The sequence below is a fragment of the Fistularia commersonii genome, chromosome 14, assembly GCF_037954325.1.
Source record: "Fistularia commersonii isolate RoL2024-O1a breed Wild chromosome 14, RoL_Fcom_v1.0, whole genome shotgun sequence".
Lineage (NCBI taxonomy): Eukaryota > Metazoa > Chordata > Actinopteri > Syngnathiformes > Fistulariidae > Fistularia > Fistularia commersonii.
Genome location: NC_141297.1, coordinates 551,689 through 567,491, shown reverse-complemented (window position 1 = coordinate 567,491; position 15,803 = coordinate 551,689). Strand labels below are relative to the sequence as shown.

Sequence of the window (15,803 nt, the reverse complement as noted above, 5' to 3'; positions counted from 1 at the left end):
GGGGAAAATTCATTTTTCAAATATTAATAATGATAATTTATCCTTCATTAATCCCCAAGGGGAAATTGGTTTTTCTGGGTGAACCGTGGAGGAGCCGGGAATCCAACCGGGAATCCGATTGCAAAGACGATAGCTGGACCTCCTGCTGGACCTCCTGCGCCACGCCGACCCCTAAATGAATCTTCAAATGCAGCAGCTGAAGTCATCATCAGTAAATGATGTGTTTACTTACACTTTAAATGCCAGATTGGGAGATTATGGCGCATTTTTTTTGGTGACCCGGCCAGAATCGGCCTCCCGGCGTTCTCAAAGGAGTGCAAGCCGAGCAGATCTTTCCTTCCTCTGTAGCAGCTCCCGTTCATGCCCAGTTGCCTCTGCTGATGTTTGACCCGCCGCTGATGCGGGTCAAAGGTCGATTCGGGCGCCGACAGTTGCTGAACGCTCAACAAGGTCCGTCCTGGGATTCTTTTCCAACTCGGTGCAACGTTGTGAATACGGATTCCGCTTTTCTGACCTTAAAACTTCCTGATGTGTAATTTCTGGGTTTCCTTCACACGTTTAAGACTCAGGGTGTCGAATTAGCTCCGCTGCGGCGTGACTTCATTCCCGTTCCAATGTCCGTCTATTCACGGCTTCTCCGGAGAAGTCCGCGTCGCCTCCGGTCAGGCCGGACTCCACTTTGGAGAAATCACCCTCCGAAACCCAGTGGCTTTGAACGGTTTGACTTCCACCTCCTCTGCCGATCACAGGAGCCCTTCACGTGTGTCAAGAAAGGTCTCGCTTTCCCGCTCGAGCGCAGCGAAGAAGGGGCGGGACCGAGTGTGTCGCAATTCTTTGCGAGAAACCCTCCCGCAGATTATCGGGTTAGCGACCGATCCGTCGTAAGCCTTCACCCTCGACCGGTGTGCCGTGGTTTGCTCACGCGAGCCACCGGTTGAAAGCGTGGCTGCCATGGCTCTTCCCGTCGCCGGCAGGAGTGCTCCTCCCCCGGCGCTCCTTCCTCGCGCCAACAGCTGTCAGTTTGAATCGGGCCTCTCGGGACGCGTGAGCGCGGCGACAAGGTCACGAGGTCCGTAGAAACATTCCAGCCTGCGGAGGCTCACGGCTTTTATAGTTTCTGAGCGGGCGTCACTCGGAGACCTTCGCCACCTGCCCGGCGACGCAAACACGAGCGGAGTGTGGAGTCCACATCTTAGTCAGAACCTTTAACCCGCAAGGCCGGCGTGTCCGTATCCAAACCCCACGGATCATGTAATGATTGCTGAAGCTACCGGTGGAGCGTGGAGACGCTGAAGCGGAGCGACAGATCGGTTTGACCCAAACACTGTTGGGATTTACACCGTCAATCCAAGACTGCCTGAAAATAAGCAAATCATCAACTGCAAATATGAAATTAATATGTAAACATCGTGGAAAAGATGAGCGTCGGAGGCTACGTTTGCGCTGATGATGTAATGAGTTCAATGAATGATCCGATTGGTTCGGAGGTTTCTTTAATTTTGCGTTATCATGACATTAAACTAGCGTACCGTTTACCCCCCCTCCCCGTAGAAGATCGGGATATTTATTGACAACAAAAACAGGTGTCCTTGATATCATGATTCACTTCATCTCTCCAGCCCCGGTGCTTGTCGTCGGGGAGAAAACGTTTGCTTTCATCACAATAAAACACAATCAGATTTTCCCCACCCGCTTGGTTCCGCTAACGCCGACCAAATGGAAAATACACGGCGTCATCTCATTTCCATGAAAGCTGCTGTAAAAAGTCCCGTCAGGGCCGGTGAGATCCAGCAGGGGTTGCTCTCGCCTCCTCCAGACGGAGACGTCGCCTCCTCGCGGTCGATTTGCGTGGAATAACGGTCTCCCGACGAGGGGGAGCGTGTTGGGATGCTCTTGTGTTTGACGGTGACCGGGGAGTGTGTGGACCCCCGGTGTGTGTGTCCTCTCCGGCGCCTGTCCCTTCGTGTTGCCTTCACGGAGGGAGGAAAGCGCAGCGCTAGAGCAGAGCGGCCCGCGGTGTGGCCGGGAGCTGGCTGACTGTCACCTCCCTGTAAGTGGACCCGGCCAGCACGCAGGCGGTCCTCCGAGGTCCGGTTTCCCCGGCGCATCCCAGACTCGCCCCGTCGGCCTCCAGCTGCCCGCTGGAGAAGCGCGCCGACGCGCCGGCGTCCCTGTTGCGCTGCGAGCCGGAACGCAAGCCGTCTTTGGCCTCGGACTGCGGGCTGGACCTGGAGATCCTCTGTCGCAGCGTGGACGTGTCCCTGTAGAGGCACTCCCGGAAGTTGGGCTTACACAGCAGGTAGACCACGGGGTTGTAGATCGTGGAGGACTTGGCGAAGGCGGCGGCGATGGCGAAGGCGGTCGGGGGAACCCGCGCCGCGTCTCCGAAAGCTGCCCACATGGCCACGGCGGCGTACGGCGTCCAGGCACCCAAGAAGCCGATGCACACCGCTACCGACAGCTGTGGTACAGAGGCGGTCGCACACAATCACCGTCAACGACAAACGCCAGGCGGTAGACCTCTGATCGGCAGAGATGACGGAAGCCCGATAAATACGTCGAGAGCCGGAAGATAAACCGGCCTATTGAATATCCTCCAAAGTATCCTATAGTGGGTTCGGGTTTCCTTTTGGCATCAAAGATTGCGATCCCTAATCGTATTTTCCCGCATCCAGACACAGATCATTGTCCAATAAACAAAAAACATCTTTTTTGTTTCATTTTTCGCCGGGTTCTGCCTTCCTCTGTCAGGCTACCAATCACTCCATCCTTTGCTGGGTTGTCTTAAAATTCGATTTTAAAACCCAGGGCCATTTCTCACGGCTCTATCCGATCCATCAATGAGTGTCTGATCTGGAGACCCTCCTAAGGATTAGCGGGAATTTGGTGAGCAATCACAAGCCGATGACCAGGAAACAATCGATGTGCTTCTACGTACGAGCGGCTAACCGTCCGCTCCGCGGCGGCGGCGGCGGCGCGTCGTCTGACCTTGACGATGAGAGCGTGCGCGTTGGCGGTCTTGGTCTGCGGCGACACGTGCTGCTGGACGGCCTGCCGGGACCCCCGGACCGTCAGCAGGATGAAGCTGTAGGACAGGATGATGACGGTGCAGGGCAGGGCGTAGCAGAAGACGAAGAGGCAGACGATGTAGGAGAGCGCCGAGAGCTCGCGGTTGGGCGCGCTCCAGTCGATGCAGCAGGCCGTGCCGTAAGGCTCGGGGCCGTAGCGGCCCCAGCGCGCCAGCGGCCCCACCGCGAACGCCAGCGCGTAGCACCACACGCCCGCCACCAGGAGGCGGGCGTGTGGTGAGCAGAACTTATTACCTGAGCAGACAGGAGAAAGGCAAGGGCGCCGTTTACCGCTTTCCGTTCCCTCGACTCCCCGGACGCTCGTGGGTCGCTCACCGTGGTTGGGGAAGCAGACCTTCAGGCAGCAGACCAAGGAGAGGGCGGTGAGGTTGGTGAGGCTGCACAGGCCGAACAGCACGCCGCACATGGCGTACAGCTGGCACGTGGTCTCTCCGAACAGCCACCTGTGTGCGTCGCAGTGAGACGGGAGCGAGCGATCGGGCTCGTCGTCATGGCGGTTCGGTCGGATGACATGAAGACCGGGCGCTCGTCGCACCGGCTGATGACATTTTACCCCGCTTTGTGCCGCAGGTGCGGTTATCATGGCGACGGAGGTAAATGCCATGTATAGCGTACGCGTTCACCCTGCAGCCCGCCCTCCCCGCGCTCACGCCAGACTTATTTCATAAAAACGTCAAGGGGCGTTTGAATTATTTGAATCCGATGCTCACGACATAGGGTTTTGTTGTCGCGGGATGTTAAGTGATAATGAAAAAAAAAAAAAAAGGTAAAAACAAGCAGTAAATCTCACGTTTAAGTCCCGGGTTTCTCCTGCAGAGGGGAGGATTTATTGAACGCGGCAGAAAATATTGAGGTCTCGTCCTTCTGCCGTAAATGATGAATCAATATCGTAATTAGTGTGTCAGTTAAAATGTCTGTTAGTCGGGTTATTTTCTTGACAAATGTGACATGGTTGAAGAAAGTACAAAGCTTTAGTACCAGCCGTGGTGCTTCTCTTTCCCAACGTAAGTCTTGGGCCGTGGCAGAAGAAGCACATCCTCACTAGAGACGAGGAGGTGAACCAGAACACCCAAATCTAATCAAGACCCCTCGGCTAAGCAGCGGGTTTTTTCCTCCAGCTCTGAAATGCCTAAAGTTTGAATGTGAGACGCCGAACGAGAGGAAGCTGATGTCCCCCTTTTTTTTTTTTTTTTTTCAATGAAAAAGGTTCAATGAGCTCGCGGTGCTCATTGATTTTTAACGCCGAGCTAGATTTGTGACTTCACGCATTGATCCGAAGGCAATCCTGGAGCGGGAGGCGGCAGCTAGCGGGGTGTGGAAAACACACAAACACAGAGAAGTGACCTGGTAATGAAGTGAAAAGACATCTGGCGTGCAGAAGTTCAATTTGTGCAAAGAAAAATATTTGCATAGGATCCATCCGGGATCATCCGTCGGAGTCTGGCTCCGGCTAATTGGGGCCCCAGTGTGATTTAGACAAGGGCCGCAGAACACTTAACACCCATGTTTTAGGTGGAGCTCGATCCGATACGAACAGCTGGAATCTGAACTCGTGATCGGGGGCTGAAGCTCCAGGGCACGAAGAGAAACTCTACACCTGAGCTTCTGGGACAGAAAGGACCAGACAAACGCAAATCCAAAGTATCCAAACGCCAGAAATCAGAGGGACTTTGCTGAGATCAGGAGGAACAGGAATTAAAGATCCACGAGATGCGGCTGAAATACGAGCCCTAAGCTAGTACGAGTTAGCAGAGCGAGCCGTTTAACGTCGCGACGGTTCGCCGTCTGAGGGACGGACTGAGCGCTCATTTGGACGTGGAGGACGTGGAAGACGAGGCGGTGATGATCCAACGTCTCCATGGAAAGAATACTTGTTGTTAGCAAAGGCGTATATATTCTATGTTCTGCCCAACCATGTTTTGTTTCACCAAACAAAAGCCAGAAACATTTGTTTGGTCTTTCTACGTCCCGCTGTTTAAGCCGGGCTAAATCCTAACCTTTCTCAGAGGGTTTGATTGCAGTGTTTTTTTTTTTTCTCTCCCGCATTCTGATACTACCGTTTCCTCGAGCGCTTCGTTTCCTAAACGAAAAACCTCGAAGCGAGGAGTGTGTTACCTGTGTGCGAACGCCGACGGTATGGCCAGCGGGAACAAGGAGAGCGTCATCCCAAGGTCGCTGATGGAGAGATTGATGATGAAGAACTCGGCCGGTTTCAAGGTCGACCGCTTGTGATGCGCAACAAGTAGCAGGATGCCGTTGCCCATGAGAGACAGGACGCCTGCATGAGGAGACAGAGCTTTAGAGAGCCGCCGCCGCCGCCGCCGCCTCCTCGCCACCCGCCGGACCCGACGCCGCGCTCCCACTCACAGAATATGCTGTAGAGCGAACCCATGAGGACGTCATTCTCCTTGGAGATGGTGGAGGCAAACAATGCGGACGCGTCGGAAGCATTTCCCATCTGAAACATGATCAGCATCGGCAGCACAGATAAGTTTATATCAACAGAGATCCGTGTCCAGGACCGACTGGCCGCCCGGCTTAGCTTTAACAACTGGGGGCGACACCTGGGGGAGCGGTGACCCCAGTATCCTTCCAGGCATCTCCTCCCGTCTGCGCTCCCCGAACAAAGGCCGACTTACTTTTAACAGAAATCGTGACAAAATGAGTGAAACGCTGACTTATCTCAGCTTCACATTAATCACCATCTGCAAGCGTTTTCTCACTCCAGGCTGTTTATTCTTTCGGTAGATCTTTGAGATGTAAGAATCAGCGGCACACTCATCCGTGGCTGTTGGCTTGACTTGATAAACATGCATGTTCAGTTGATAAAAACTGCCGGTCGGACCCTGGTTTGTTATTCTGCAGAGGGTTGGTCCAAGCCAGAAGGGAAGGTCTCCCAGGTCCCCGCGGAGGAGGCCCAGACTTGGGTCCGCTCGCCGCCAACGGGGAGGAAAACTCCTTCCTGCGGAGGGAGACGACTACATCCTGTCGGGTTGGTTTGGGCCAGGGCTTCACGGCCAGAGGCCGATGGGCTTTTACAGTCGGCCATGTTGTCGGAAGTGGTTGTTGGAGTCGGACCACTGATTGGAGCCGGTGATGGAATTGTAGGATTTGCAGTCATCGTGTGCTGCACGTGTGTTTATTACAATTAATCATGCAAATGAATTGATCTGGATTTACCTGTTCATTTACAGGACCGTCTCAGAAAATTAGAATATTGTAATAAAGTTCTTTATCTTCTGTAATCTTCTTCTTCTCCTTTGGTCTTTCCCCTTCAGGTGTCGCCACAGCGAGTCAACCTTCTCCATCTAACCCTATTCTCTGGATCCTCCTCTCTCACACCAACTACCTTCATATCTTCTCTCACGACGTCCATAAATCTTCTCTCTGGTCTTCCTCCAGACCTCTTGCCTGGCAGCTCCAATTCCAGCATCCGTCCACCAATATATTCTCCATCCCTCCTCTGTCCATGACCCAACCATCTCAGTCTGGCTTCTCTGACCTTCTCTCCAAAACATCTAACATGTGCTGTTCCTCTGATGGACTCATTCCTGATCCTCTCCATCCTGGTCACTCCCAAAGAGGACCTCAACATCTTCATCTCTGCAACCTCTAGTTCTGCCTGCTGTCTTTTGGTTTATCTTCTGTAATGCAATTACAAAAACAGCAATGTCCTACATTCTGGATTCATTACAAAACAACTGAAATATTGCAAGCCTTTTATCACTTTAATACTGCTGATTATGGCTTACATCTTAAGAAAACTCAAAAATCCTATCTCAAAATATTAGAATATCATGAAAAAGTAATTTTTGTTTTTTAATTGCAAAACAGAAGCTAAAGAACTTTATCACAATATTCTAATTTTCTGAGCCAGTCCTGTATACAGTACATATACATATAGATGTACATATATTTGTTTAATGGATCTGTTATCCGTCTGCTGTGGCTCCTTTTGGCTTTGGAAAATCATTTGATTTGGGTTCATTTTATTTTGTTACTAGATTTGAAGATTATGGGGGTCTCGTAACAGTTCAATTAAACAAATTTAATTTCTCGTCGCTCAAAATATGCGTCCCAACCGCCGTCCCAGTGCAACACGATGTATTGAGCTTTTCATTCTTGACACGCAGGTGCTGCTCAGAGACTCAGGAGCAAAAATCACATGAATAAGATAAAATAAGCATTGGAATTGTCTATTTAATTTGCAAATATATATTGTGCAGTGTTGAGTGAAATAGTCCGTCTTTAGTTGCGGTGACAGCCGGCCGCACGCACCGCCACGCGTGATAAAATGTTGACGGCACGCCGATGCGGAATTTTTCGATTCGCTGCAGGGGGATTATTTCAGTTTGGCGTTTTATTTCCTCAATACGAGGAGGAGTCAGTTAGACACGGAGTATTTCATCGAACGTCGCCTTCAACCCAGCGTTCCAACTGTTTCTGCCGCATGCAGATATAGATTTTGTTTCTCCGTTTCAGCTCGTTCATTTCATGACCGCAACAAATGATGATGTTTGTCTTCTACGCCTGTCATAAAGAGGGGAAAAGATACCTGCGGTGTTCCCTTCCTCCGCCATGTCAGAAGGGTTTTGTGGCTTCCGGTGTTTTCTTTTCTGCGCAAAACTGGACCAAATGGCTCTCTGAGCGTTTAGGGTTGCCGACCCCTGACCGAGGCTTTGCTGTTTTTGCAGTTTGTGGGACAGACAAACAGATGCAAGGCTTAAAAACCAAAACAACAAAAAGGAATAATAATAATAAGCCTGCATGGCAGATGAGGACGGCGTCTAATAGGCACAAATACCATTGAAAGCCACACAGACGGACAGAATTAGAAAGGATTTTTCGCCTTTTAGGATTTGCAGCGGGAGAACAAGAGCAGTGATTGTGAGCCAGCGAGCAGAAACACAACAATAGCGATTAAGATTACATGCATTCGGCGTCGCTTGGAAGGGACAAACAAAAAAAAAAAAAGAGTGACATTGCAAATGTTGGCTTGGTCCTGAATGCTTGACACATGCAAATGTGATGCAAACACATTTTGACAGAACAGATAAGTAATGAGCAGAGGGACGTGTTTGACCGGCCGACGTGGAGATACCGCAGTTAACAAACAACACGATGGAGCGTCGCAGATGTGAGCGTGTCCTCCTCGCATCGGCCCGAGCTTTTTTCCTCCTTTTCTTCAGACCTGTAATCTGGCTAATTAGTACCTTCTTCGGCGTCCGTCCGCGAACAAGAGGGTGATTGCCATCCGGCGCCGCTCCCTGCTTGTCAGGGGAACGAGGGCTAAATTGGAACCGGGAGAGGAGGTCCTCACGCGGGGACGCTCGGAGGGCCGTCGGAGATGATTTCGGAGGCGACGTTTGACGCTCAAGGACTCGGGCGAGCGCGCGGCTTCATCGCCATGCGTGTCAGAACGCCAGTCAATCATGAAATGTCCCGCAGTCTGAGCGCCAGCGACTCAGCAGAAAGAAAAACACCGTGACCCACTTTAGCACCAAAGGCACGGACGCCGTCGCAAAAGGCTCGGGCTGCGGGGGAAACGACCGCCCGCTGTCGGACCTGAGCCATCTATCATCTTCACGGTCACGCTTTCGATGACTTCATCCGGCCTCTTTTCGGTGGAGAGGACGAAGACCTGACGAGTCATGGAGAAGACAGTCGGCAGAGGGGGAGATGTGGAGGCTCCTCTTTGGGAGTGAGGAGCGTGGAGAGGATCAGGAAGGAGTCCTGCAGAGGGACAGAACATGGCAGATGCTCTGGAGAGAAAAGTCAGACCGGACAGAGGAGGGACGGAGAAGATCCGGGTGGATGAAGGTGGCCATGGCTCAGGAGGTTAGACCGGTCGTTCTCGGAGCTGAACGTTCTCCTCCTGGTCTGTCAAAGTGTTGTTGAGCAAGACGCCGAACCCCCTTCTGCTCCTTGGCTGCCCTCTGCTCGTGTGGACCTGAGTGTGGCGATACGGGTCTTAGATGCTGAGGAGGTCTGGAGGAAGACCGGAGGAACGACTGGAAGGGTGGTCGGTGTGAGAGGAGGGGGTTCGAGACCCCTGAAGAGGTGTGGGATGTTTCACGAGTAACGTTCACCCTCCAGAGCAGCAGGCGGGAACAAGTTGTCTCCGCTCTGATCTCTGCAAATAGTCTTTTTTCGTTCAATGTTTTAATCTCCTGCATCTCCAGGAGAGGAGGGGCGGCGCCCGGAAGCCTTGGAGCTCCATCGACCGCAACGCCATCTCTGAAAGTACGGGCGTCTCCTCCGCAGAGGTGAAGCTCATGTCCGTCGTCGTCCTCCCTGATCTCGGTGTTTCTTTGGCGCTTGGAGGGAGCTCCTTGCAGGTCGTTTAATCGCTTTTTGAAAAGGCAGAGTAACGGCATGTTAACTTTCACGGACGGTCCTGGATCGATTCCCCAGTTCTTCCCCGTGTTAGTGAGCAAGGCACCGAACCCCTCACTCAGCGGTCGGGTACCTTATATGGCTCTTCCGGTGACGCCATGTGGCTTCCAGACAATTTTGGATTGAAAAAGTAAAAATCAGTTTGTAACTGATTTTAAAATACTTGTGATATTTCTTCATATACTGTGTCATTTTAAAGTAAACAGAAATTAGTCTTGAAGATAAATTTCACGGTTCACCCGTCGGCCGGGTCGGGAATGTCCGGGTCGTTGTAAAGGTGAAGAAATTAATTTTATCAGATAGCCAAATAGTTTATCCGCATCAGCCCTCGTAACGGAAAAGAGGGTGAAAAGAAAACAAGACGATGATTACCGTGCGTTCCGGGCTACGTGGACGGAGAAATTTGCATTTGGATCTGCGTTATGTCTAATATGCAAATCCATGCAGTACCAGAGGTGGCATTAAATGTAAGACATATTTAATTTATTAGACGTTAAAAATACTATATGGCTCTCGATGAAATATATTTAGAAATATTTGGCTTTTATGGCTCTCCCGGTTCAAAAAGGTTCCCGACCCCGGCCTCACTGCTGCCTGCCGCTCAGGGCTCACCGAACCCTCACGCTGACCGCATGTAGATCCAAACCTGACCAAATACAGGGATTTCTTCTTCGTCTTCCCCAAACGCCTGTAGTCACATGAGCTTTGCAGCGGCCAGGTTGCAGCGTCTGAGCCTGACGGGCAAGTGTGGGAATACTGCGCCTCCGTCGTCAGGGATTAGCAGCCGCCGCCAGGCCGGCAGCACATTAGGACTTCTTACATGCTGTCCGGCGTCGAATACTTCAACATGCGGCTTTACAGCCTGCACAGCCACGCGGGGAGAACAAATCTGAATTCACCTGAAACATCAGGTTAATGTTGTCACGTCATGAAATGAAGAGAGCGGGGAGACACTTTTCTGCTCCAGGGACCAAAGTGAGGACTCTTAGCTTCTGCTAACTGGTCCCACGGTGAGGAGAAGATCTGGTTTTCCGGCACCACAGTACAACCGGTATTGTTGTTCATCGTCTCCACGGTTCGCCGTCATGGAACGGCGACACTTTTCACCATTCGGATGAAGTTAAAAGGCACCTTAGACCTTAGCAGGGCCTGTCGTGACGTTCGCCTGGAAATGGTCTTCCAGAAATCCCTGGCATCGAATCATCCGGCCCGTTGTTACTTAAAGACGCCGGCGGTTCCCTGATCCAGCCCGAACCCCCCGGCCCTCTGTGTTTACCCTTGCTGCCTGTAACCGCCGAGCCTCTGAAACTGACTGACAGTGACAAGCCAGTGCCATCAGAGTACCATATTTACGCGGCAGCATGACAAAGAGTGGCTGCGGGCGGCGGCGCCGGGCGCGCTGTGACACATCTTACATAAAGGCGACGCGGACCCAAAGTAACGGCTTATCAAACCAGGCGCGCTATCGGCCGCGCCGCTCGGTCCGAGGAGGCCAACCAAATTCTTTATCTTGCGCCCGTGCCCTGGTTTTGGACGTCTTCCTGGATGCCTGACATGCCGGCGCTCCCCTGGTGGTTCATCAGATTCGCCTGACGAGCGTTTATTACGAGAACCCTGGCAGAAGTTTGTCAGGTTGTTGCTCCTCGTAGTTTCTGGTTGCGAGTCCACACCTTTCAGACACGCCGTTCACCGCAAGCTGCAACGCCGCCATTGGAAATCCATGAGTTCCCATCATACAGTGGCCGTTGATCGGTTGACCGATGTTCAGTCGGCGCGTGTCGGACTCCTCCTCCTCCGTGGAGGACGGGAAATAGCGACGTTCATTCTCCTGGATTATTTCCCTTTTTTTGGACTGGTCGGAGGGCCGCCCGGCGCAGCGTCCAAAGACGCTCGGGCTGAACTGCTTCGTCATCTCCGACGGTCAGAGCCGGCGCCCGCGAGGAAAGTCGACGACCACGAATCGTGCAAAATAAACAAAAAGGCAGGATTTAGCAACGCTAGTACGCCATCAGCGCTCCACCGCGCAGCTTCGTATCAGGTAGCCGAACGTTCCGGTCCACGGCGTCCGGCTCAGACGTCGACGACCGGGGCTCCGTGATCGCTCGCGGCCGGCAGATATCGACCGCCTCCTCCTTCTCCTCGGGGCCGAAAGCCTCCGAGCGTCCGGACCCGCCGAGGAGAGTCGAGCGTGCCGAGACCCGCAATCACAACTTTGATTTGGAAGTGGAGCGGAGTGGCCTCGCTCTGCAGGGAGGGAGGGAGGACCAGCGGGAAATCCCACAGATCGGCTGCCAGATCTGCCTTCACCTCCCCCGGACCGCCGCTCTCACTTTTTAGCTTTCCATCCTACCAGAACCTTCCGTGACCTTCAGTAAACCCTCTCTGAGACGCCGCGTAATTCATGAAGACACAAACACATGGCCGAGAGTCGGAAGTGACAAATAAAGAACAGCCAAAGCGACCCTGCGAGCGCGTCACGCCACGCTTCTCTTCTCGCCGTGGCTTACCTTCCAGGGAAGAAGGACTTGATCTCAGTTGAAGTCATGGAGGCCGGGCGGAGAGCAGGAGGTGCAGGAGGTGCAGGAGGTGCAGGAGAGGAGCTCGGCCCGTCGCCAGGACGGGGGGCGGAGCTGGGAGGCCGGCGGGGAAAGGGGGACGGAGGCAGGGACCTGTTGGAGGATGAAGAGCTCCGGTCAGGGTTCCCTCCTCCTCCTCCTCCTCCTCCTCCTCAGTGACACACCACCGAAACATGGGAACTCACCGCGTGCACGCCCATCATCCTGGAGATGCTCTGAGCTCCACTGAGAAGCTCACAGTGAAGCCGGGCTGGCGAGAGAGAGAGCGAGCGAGCGAGCGAGCGAGGGAGGGATAGAGCGAGGAGGGTGGGGGATCAGCACAATCCTGGCGAGCGCCAAGTGTCACTGATGACTCAAAGTCATCCCCCACCCTTTTCCCCCTCGCCGCTCTCCTGCTCCACTCAGCCTTCTTGTTGGGATTAATCACCTCCACGTGTCTGAATCCTGCATGTGAACCACACCTGATGCCCTGTGTTACTGTTCCTGCCCACAGCCAAGGTTATTATCTGTGTGTATGCCATCGTATTCAGACGCAAATCAAATTAGACCTTTTCAGAATGGCGGTGCGGCCGCTCCTCCGTGGCGTCGCCTCTCCCATGAAAGTCTTGTTCCGTCACTCCGACGTTCGCCGTTTGCGACGTTAAAACAAATTTCCCGCGGGAACCAGTTGGCGAGCGGAGTGGAGGGATATGTCATCTGCAGCGTCTTTATGAGGAGGACCGCTTTGTTTACTTTGGCCGGTTCTCCATATTGGATTGAGCTACAGTCGCTTTCTTGTGTTTGTGTTTGCCCTCCATGATGGCTCCCAGGAGTTTCTGTAGTCATTTTTCATTTTTGCTCCTCCGTGTTTTTAAGTGCCAGACTGTGGTTTTGCTGCTGTGCTGGTGGAGCTGAGTGACAGAGTTACTTACGGACAGTCTATGAGTTCAGACTTACCATGATCCTGGGGTTCCGTCACACCGTGGACCCCCTCCTTCTTCTTCTTCTTCTTTTTGGCTTTCCCCTTCAGGTGTCGCCACAGCGAGTCCACCTTCTCCATCTCACCCTATTCTCTGGATCCTCCTCTCTCACACCAACTACCTTCATATCTTCTCTCACGACGTCCTTAAATCTTCTCTTTGGTCTTCCTCCAGACCTCCTGCCTGGCAGCTCCAATTCCAGCATCCGTCTACCAATATATTCTCCATCCCTCCTCTGTCCATGACCCAACCATCTCCGTCTGGCTTCTCTGACCTTCTCTCCAAAACATCTAACATGTGCTGTTCCTCTGATGGACTCATTCCTGATCCTCTCCATCCTGGTCACTCCCAAAGAGAACCTCAACATCTTCATCTCTGCAACCTCTAGTTCTGCCTGCTGTCTTTTGGTCATTGGAACAGTTTCTAGTCCAAACATCATCGCTGGTCTCACCACTGTCTTGTACACTTTTCCTTTCCTTCTGGCTGATGTTCTTCTATCACAAAATACCACCGCAGACCCCCTGTATGTCATAGGATCCACCGTCATATGAAATGTAACTCCCAACATTGTCCGGTCTTCTGGTTATTTTCCAGAAGTTGTGACTCCCACAGAAGGATGTTGTTCCTCACATCTGACTTCCTGTTTGCTCTTTAGCATCGATCTGCACGCCACACCTGCATGCTGCGGTCCTGGTCCTCGGGACAAATGAGCGCCGGGCGGCCGGAACCTGCCGGACCCCGACCCTGCCGGACCCCGTTCTGTGGTCCCGGTAATACCATCTGGAGAAGGTACACTGTTGGAAAGTTCCTGGGCTGAGTGCCCTCCTTCCGGCGGGCTGCACGAGTATCTTGGATAATAAGCCGCGACCGAATGCGACACCGCAGAAGTTGGTGTGCGTTTGCGTCGGCTCGGCTCTCGGGACCCGACCGCTGACGCGCGACGCGACACGTGTCGGCTGCGAACGACTCGGACCGGCTGCGGGTGTTTTCGTCGGCGTACGCATCATTTGACGTCTGGCGATGTGTTATAAAACACACAGATGGATGACTCGTGGCTCCCGAGCCAGCATGAGTGTGACAGGGTGAGCCCGGAGAGACCGTTTCATCGTCAACTGAAACCAAGCGGATTTCTTTTGCCGCTGCAAACCCGGCCGTCTGTAATCCAGTTTCTACGCTTTGTGAAGAAACTGGATGCGAATGAACCCGACCGGCGCCGACGCGGGACGGATTCGGCCGCCACTTAGGAGGATCAAGGTTGGTCTTTGTGTGCGCCGAGTGCACTTTCCCTGCACCTGGAGCGCCGCGTCACGCCGCTTTCTGGAAGCGTCTCGCCGCCAGCGGCTGACAGTCAGTGAAAGCTGCTTAAGGGCGCCCGGCTCGCCGAGGCGGCGGGGCTGTCAGGGCGCCACAAAGAGCGGCGCTTTCATATTAATTCCCCGGGTCGGCTCTGCGTTCTCCGCGCCGACCCGCTCCACGTGGCGGGCCTGCGTGACCCCGGCAACACGCCGGAGATGACGGCGGCCAGTAAATGATCAGAACACGTGAAAAACGAGGATTGGCGTGGAAAACTAGTGTCGGCGCCGCGTGTCTGCAGGGTTCACTTTGTGTGACGCCAGATGTCTCCACGCGGCTCGGCCGGTTCCTCCAGATGTTCTCGGTCGATGAGGAGCCGTCGCTGGATGGCAGCATCTGCGCTTTGTGTCACACTTCTGGTCCAGGACTCTTGATGGCAGGAGGGGATCAAGACTTCTGTCAGCTTTCTGCCCGGACGGATTCGGAGGCCAGGGTTCGGTCGGCGGAAGGTCCGAGGAGCCGGGACGAGACTCGGTTAAGAATCTTGAAGGATCATCATTATTTCTCCACGGTGGAGCGCAGGTTAGCGCCTCCCCTTCACAGCAAGGAGGTCCCAGGTCGGATTCCCACTGGAGCCTCCATGTTCTCCCCACAGACCAAACACATGACGGAGACCCTACATTGTTCAGACGCGTGAATGAGAGGGTGAGCGGTCGGGTTGGCGAGGGCGAACCCGCCTTGCCCAGCTGGCCTCACAGGGTGAGCCCTGCAGATATTGCTAACTGATGCTATTTGACATCCAGAGCAGACCAGCTACAGATGGGTTTGAATGCAGAAGCGCGAAAATGAACGGTTCTCCTGTCTGGTTTAGTCGATTTGTTCGTCGGGGGCGGCGGCCCAGGAGTTTGTGAGTCAAGGGTCCGCGCTTTGGTGTGGCGGCAGTCGGAGAGAGACCTTCCACCGGGTCAGGTGGCTGTGTGGGTCGGGGTGGATCTACGGAACCACGACGGGACGTCTGATTGGAGCTTCCCCCAAAAGGGCTCGTGCACAAATGACAGCGTCGTCAGATATCGCCGATTGTTGCCAAGGAAACGGGACCATTAGTTCTGAGGATCTGACCGCCGGATCCACTTACCGTTCTAGCGCTGCCGCGTTTCCCATTCATCGTCCCCTCGAAGGCCGCGGGGCCGTCCTGACGGTAACCGCCGATTATCACCGTCTCCGTGGCGACGGACACAGGGCCGTCCGGAGAGGGGAGGCCCGGCACGACGCTCCCAACGCCGAGCCTCGTTGACGTTATTTGGGAATTTGGAAGCCGCTGAGAAAATGTGCGTGGACGGAGCCGCTTCTAGTCTCGGGAGCGAGCGGGTACCCGCCATCCCTTCGGACGGCGGCGGCGCCGCATGCTCGTGCACCCGGATCACCCGTCCACCGACCTTGAGCCGCCGAGCCCGCGGCATCTGGAGGCCGCGGGAGCTTCGCGCGGTGAC

At 53.8% G+C, this 15,803-nt stretch overlaps 1 protein-coding gene across 4 annotated transcripts; it reads right to left on the bottom strand.

The window, feature by feature from the left end:
* Positions 1 to 1,226: 1,226 nt before the first annotated feature.
* opn7d (opsin 7, group member d) lies at positions 1,227 to 12,282 on the bottom strand. Of its 4 annotated transcripts, XM_086159101.1 has the most exons (6): positions 11,993 to 12,202; positions 5,457 to 5,547; positions 5,205 to 5,367; positions 3,405 to 3,532; positions 2,989 to 3,323; positions 1,228 to 2,461 (listed from the first exon to the last, which is right to left on the bottom strand). In XM_086159101.1, exons 2-6 carry the CDS (start codon positions 5,545 to 5,547, stop codon positions 1,997 to 1,999), a joined length of 1,182 nt encoding a protein of 393 aa, XP_086015227.1. In that variant the 5' UTR covers positions 11,993 to 12,202; the 3' UTR covers positions 1,228 to 1,996. The 4 variants fall into 4 exon arrangements, with proteins under 4 accessions (XP_086015229.1, XP_086015226.1, XP_086015227.1 ...); XM_086159103.1 differs by lacking the exon at positions 5,457 to 5,547 and adding an exon at positions 12,247 to 12,282 and having other exon boundaries at positions 1,227 to 2,461; positions 2,989 to 3,423; positions 11,993 to 12,154; XM_086159100.1 differs by having other exon boundaries at positions 1,227 to 2,461; positions 2,989 to 3,532.
* Positions 12,283 to 15,803: the final 3,521 nt, after the last annotated feature.

Excerpts from the sequence above, each read along its gene's own strand:
- opn7d (XM_086159100.1), bottom strand. The coding sequence starts at position 5,547 with ATGGGAAATGCTTCCGACGCGTCCGCATTGTTTGCCTCCACCATCTCC. Across the intron at positions 5,368-5,456 it reads TTCGCTCTACAGCATATTCT|GCGTCCTGTCTCTCATGGGC; the intron begins GTGAGTGGGAGC and ends CTCCTCATGCAG. Across the intron at positions 3,533-5,204 it reads CCGTCGGCGTTCGCACACAG|GTGGCTGTTCGGAGAGACCA; the intron begins GTAACACACTCC and ends CGACGCACACAG.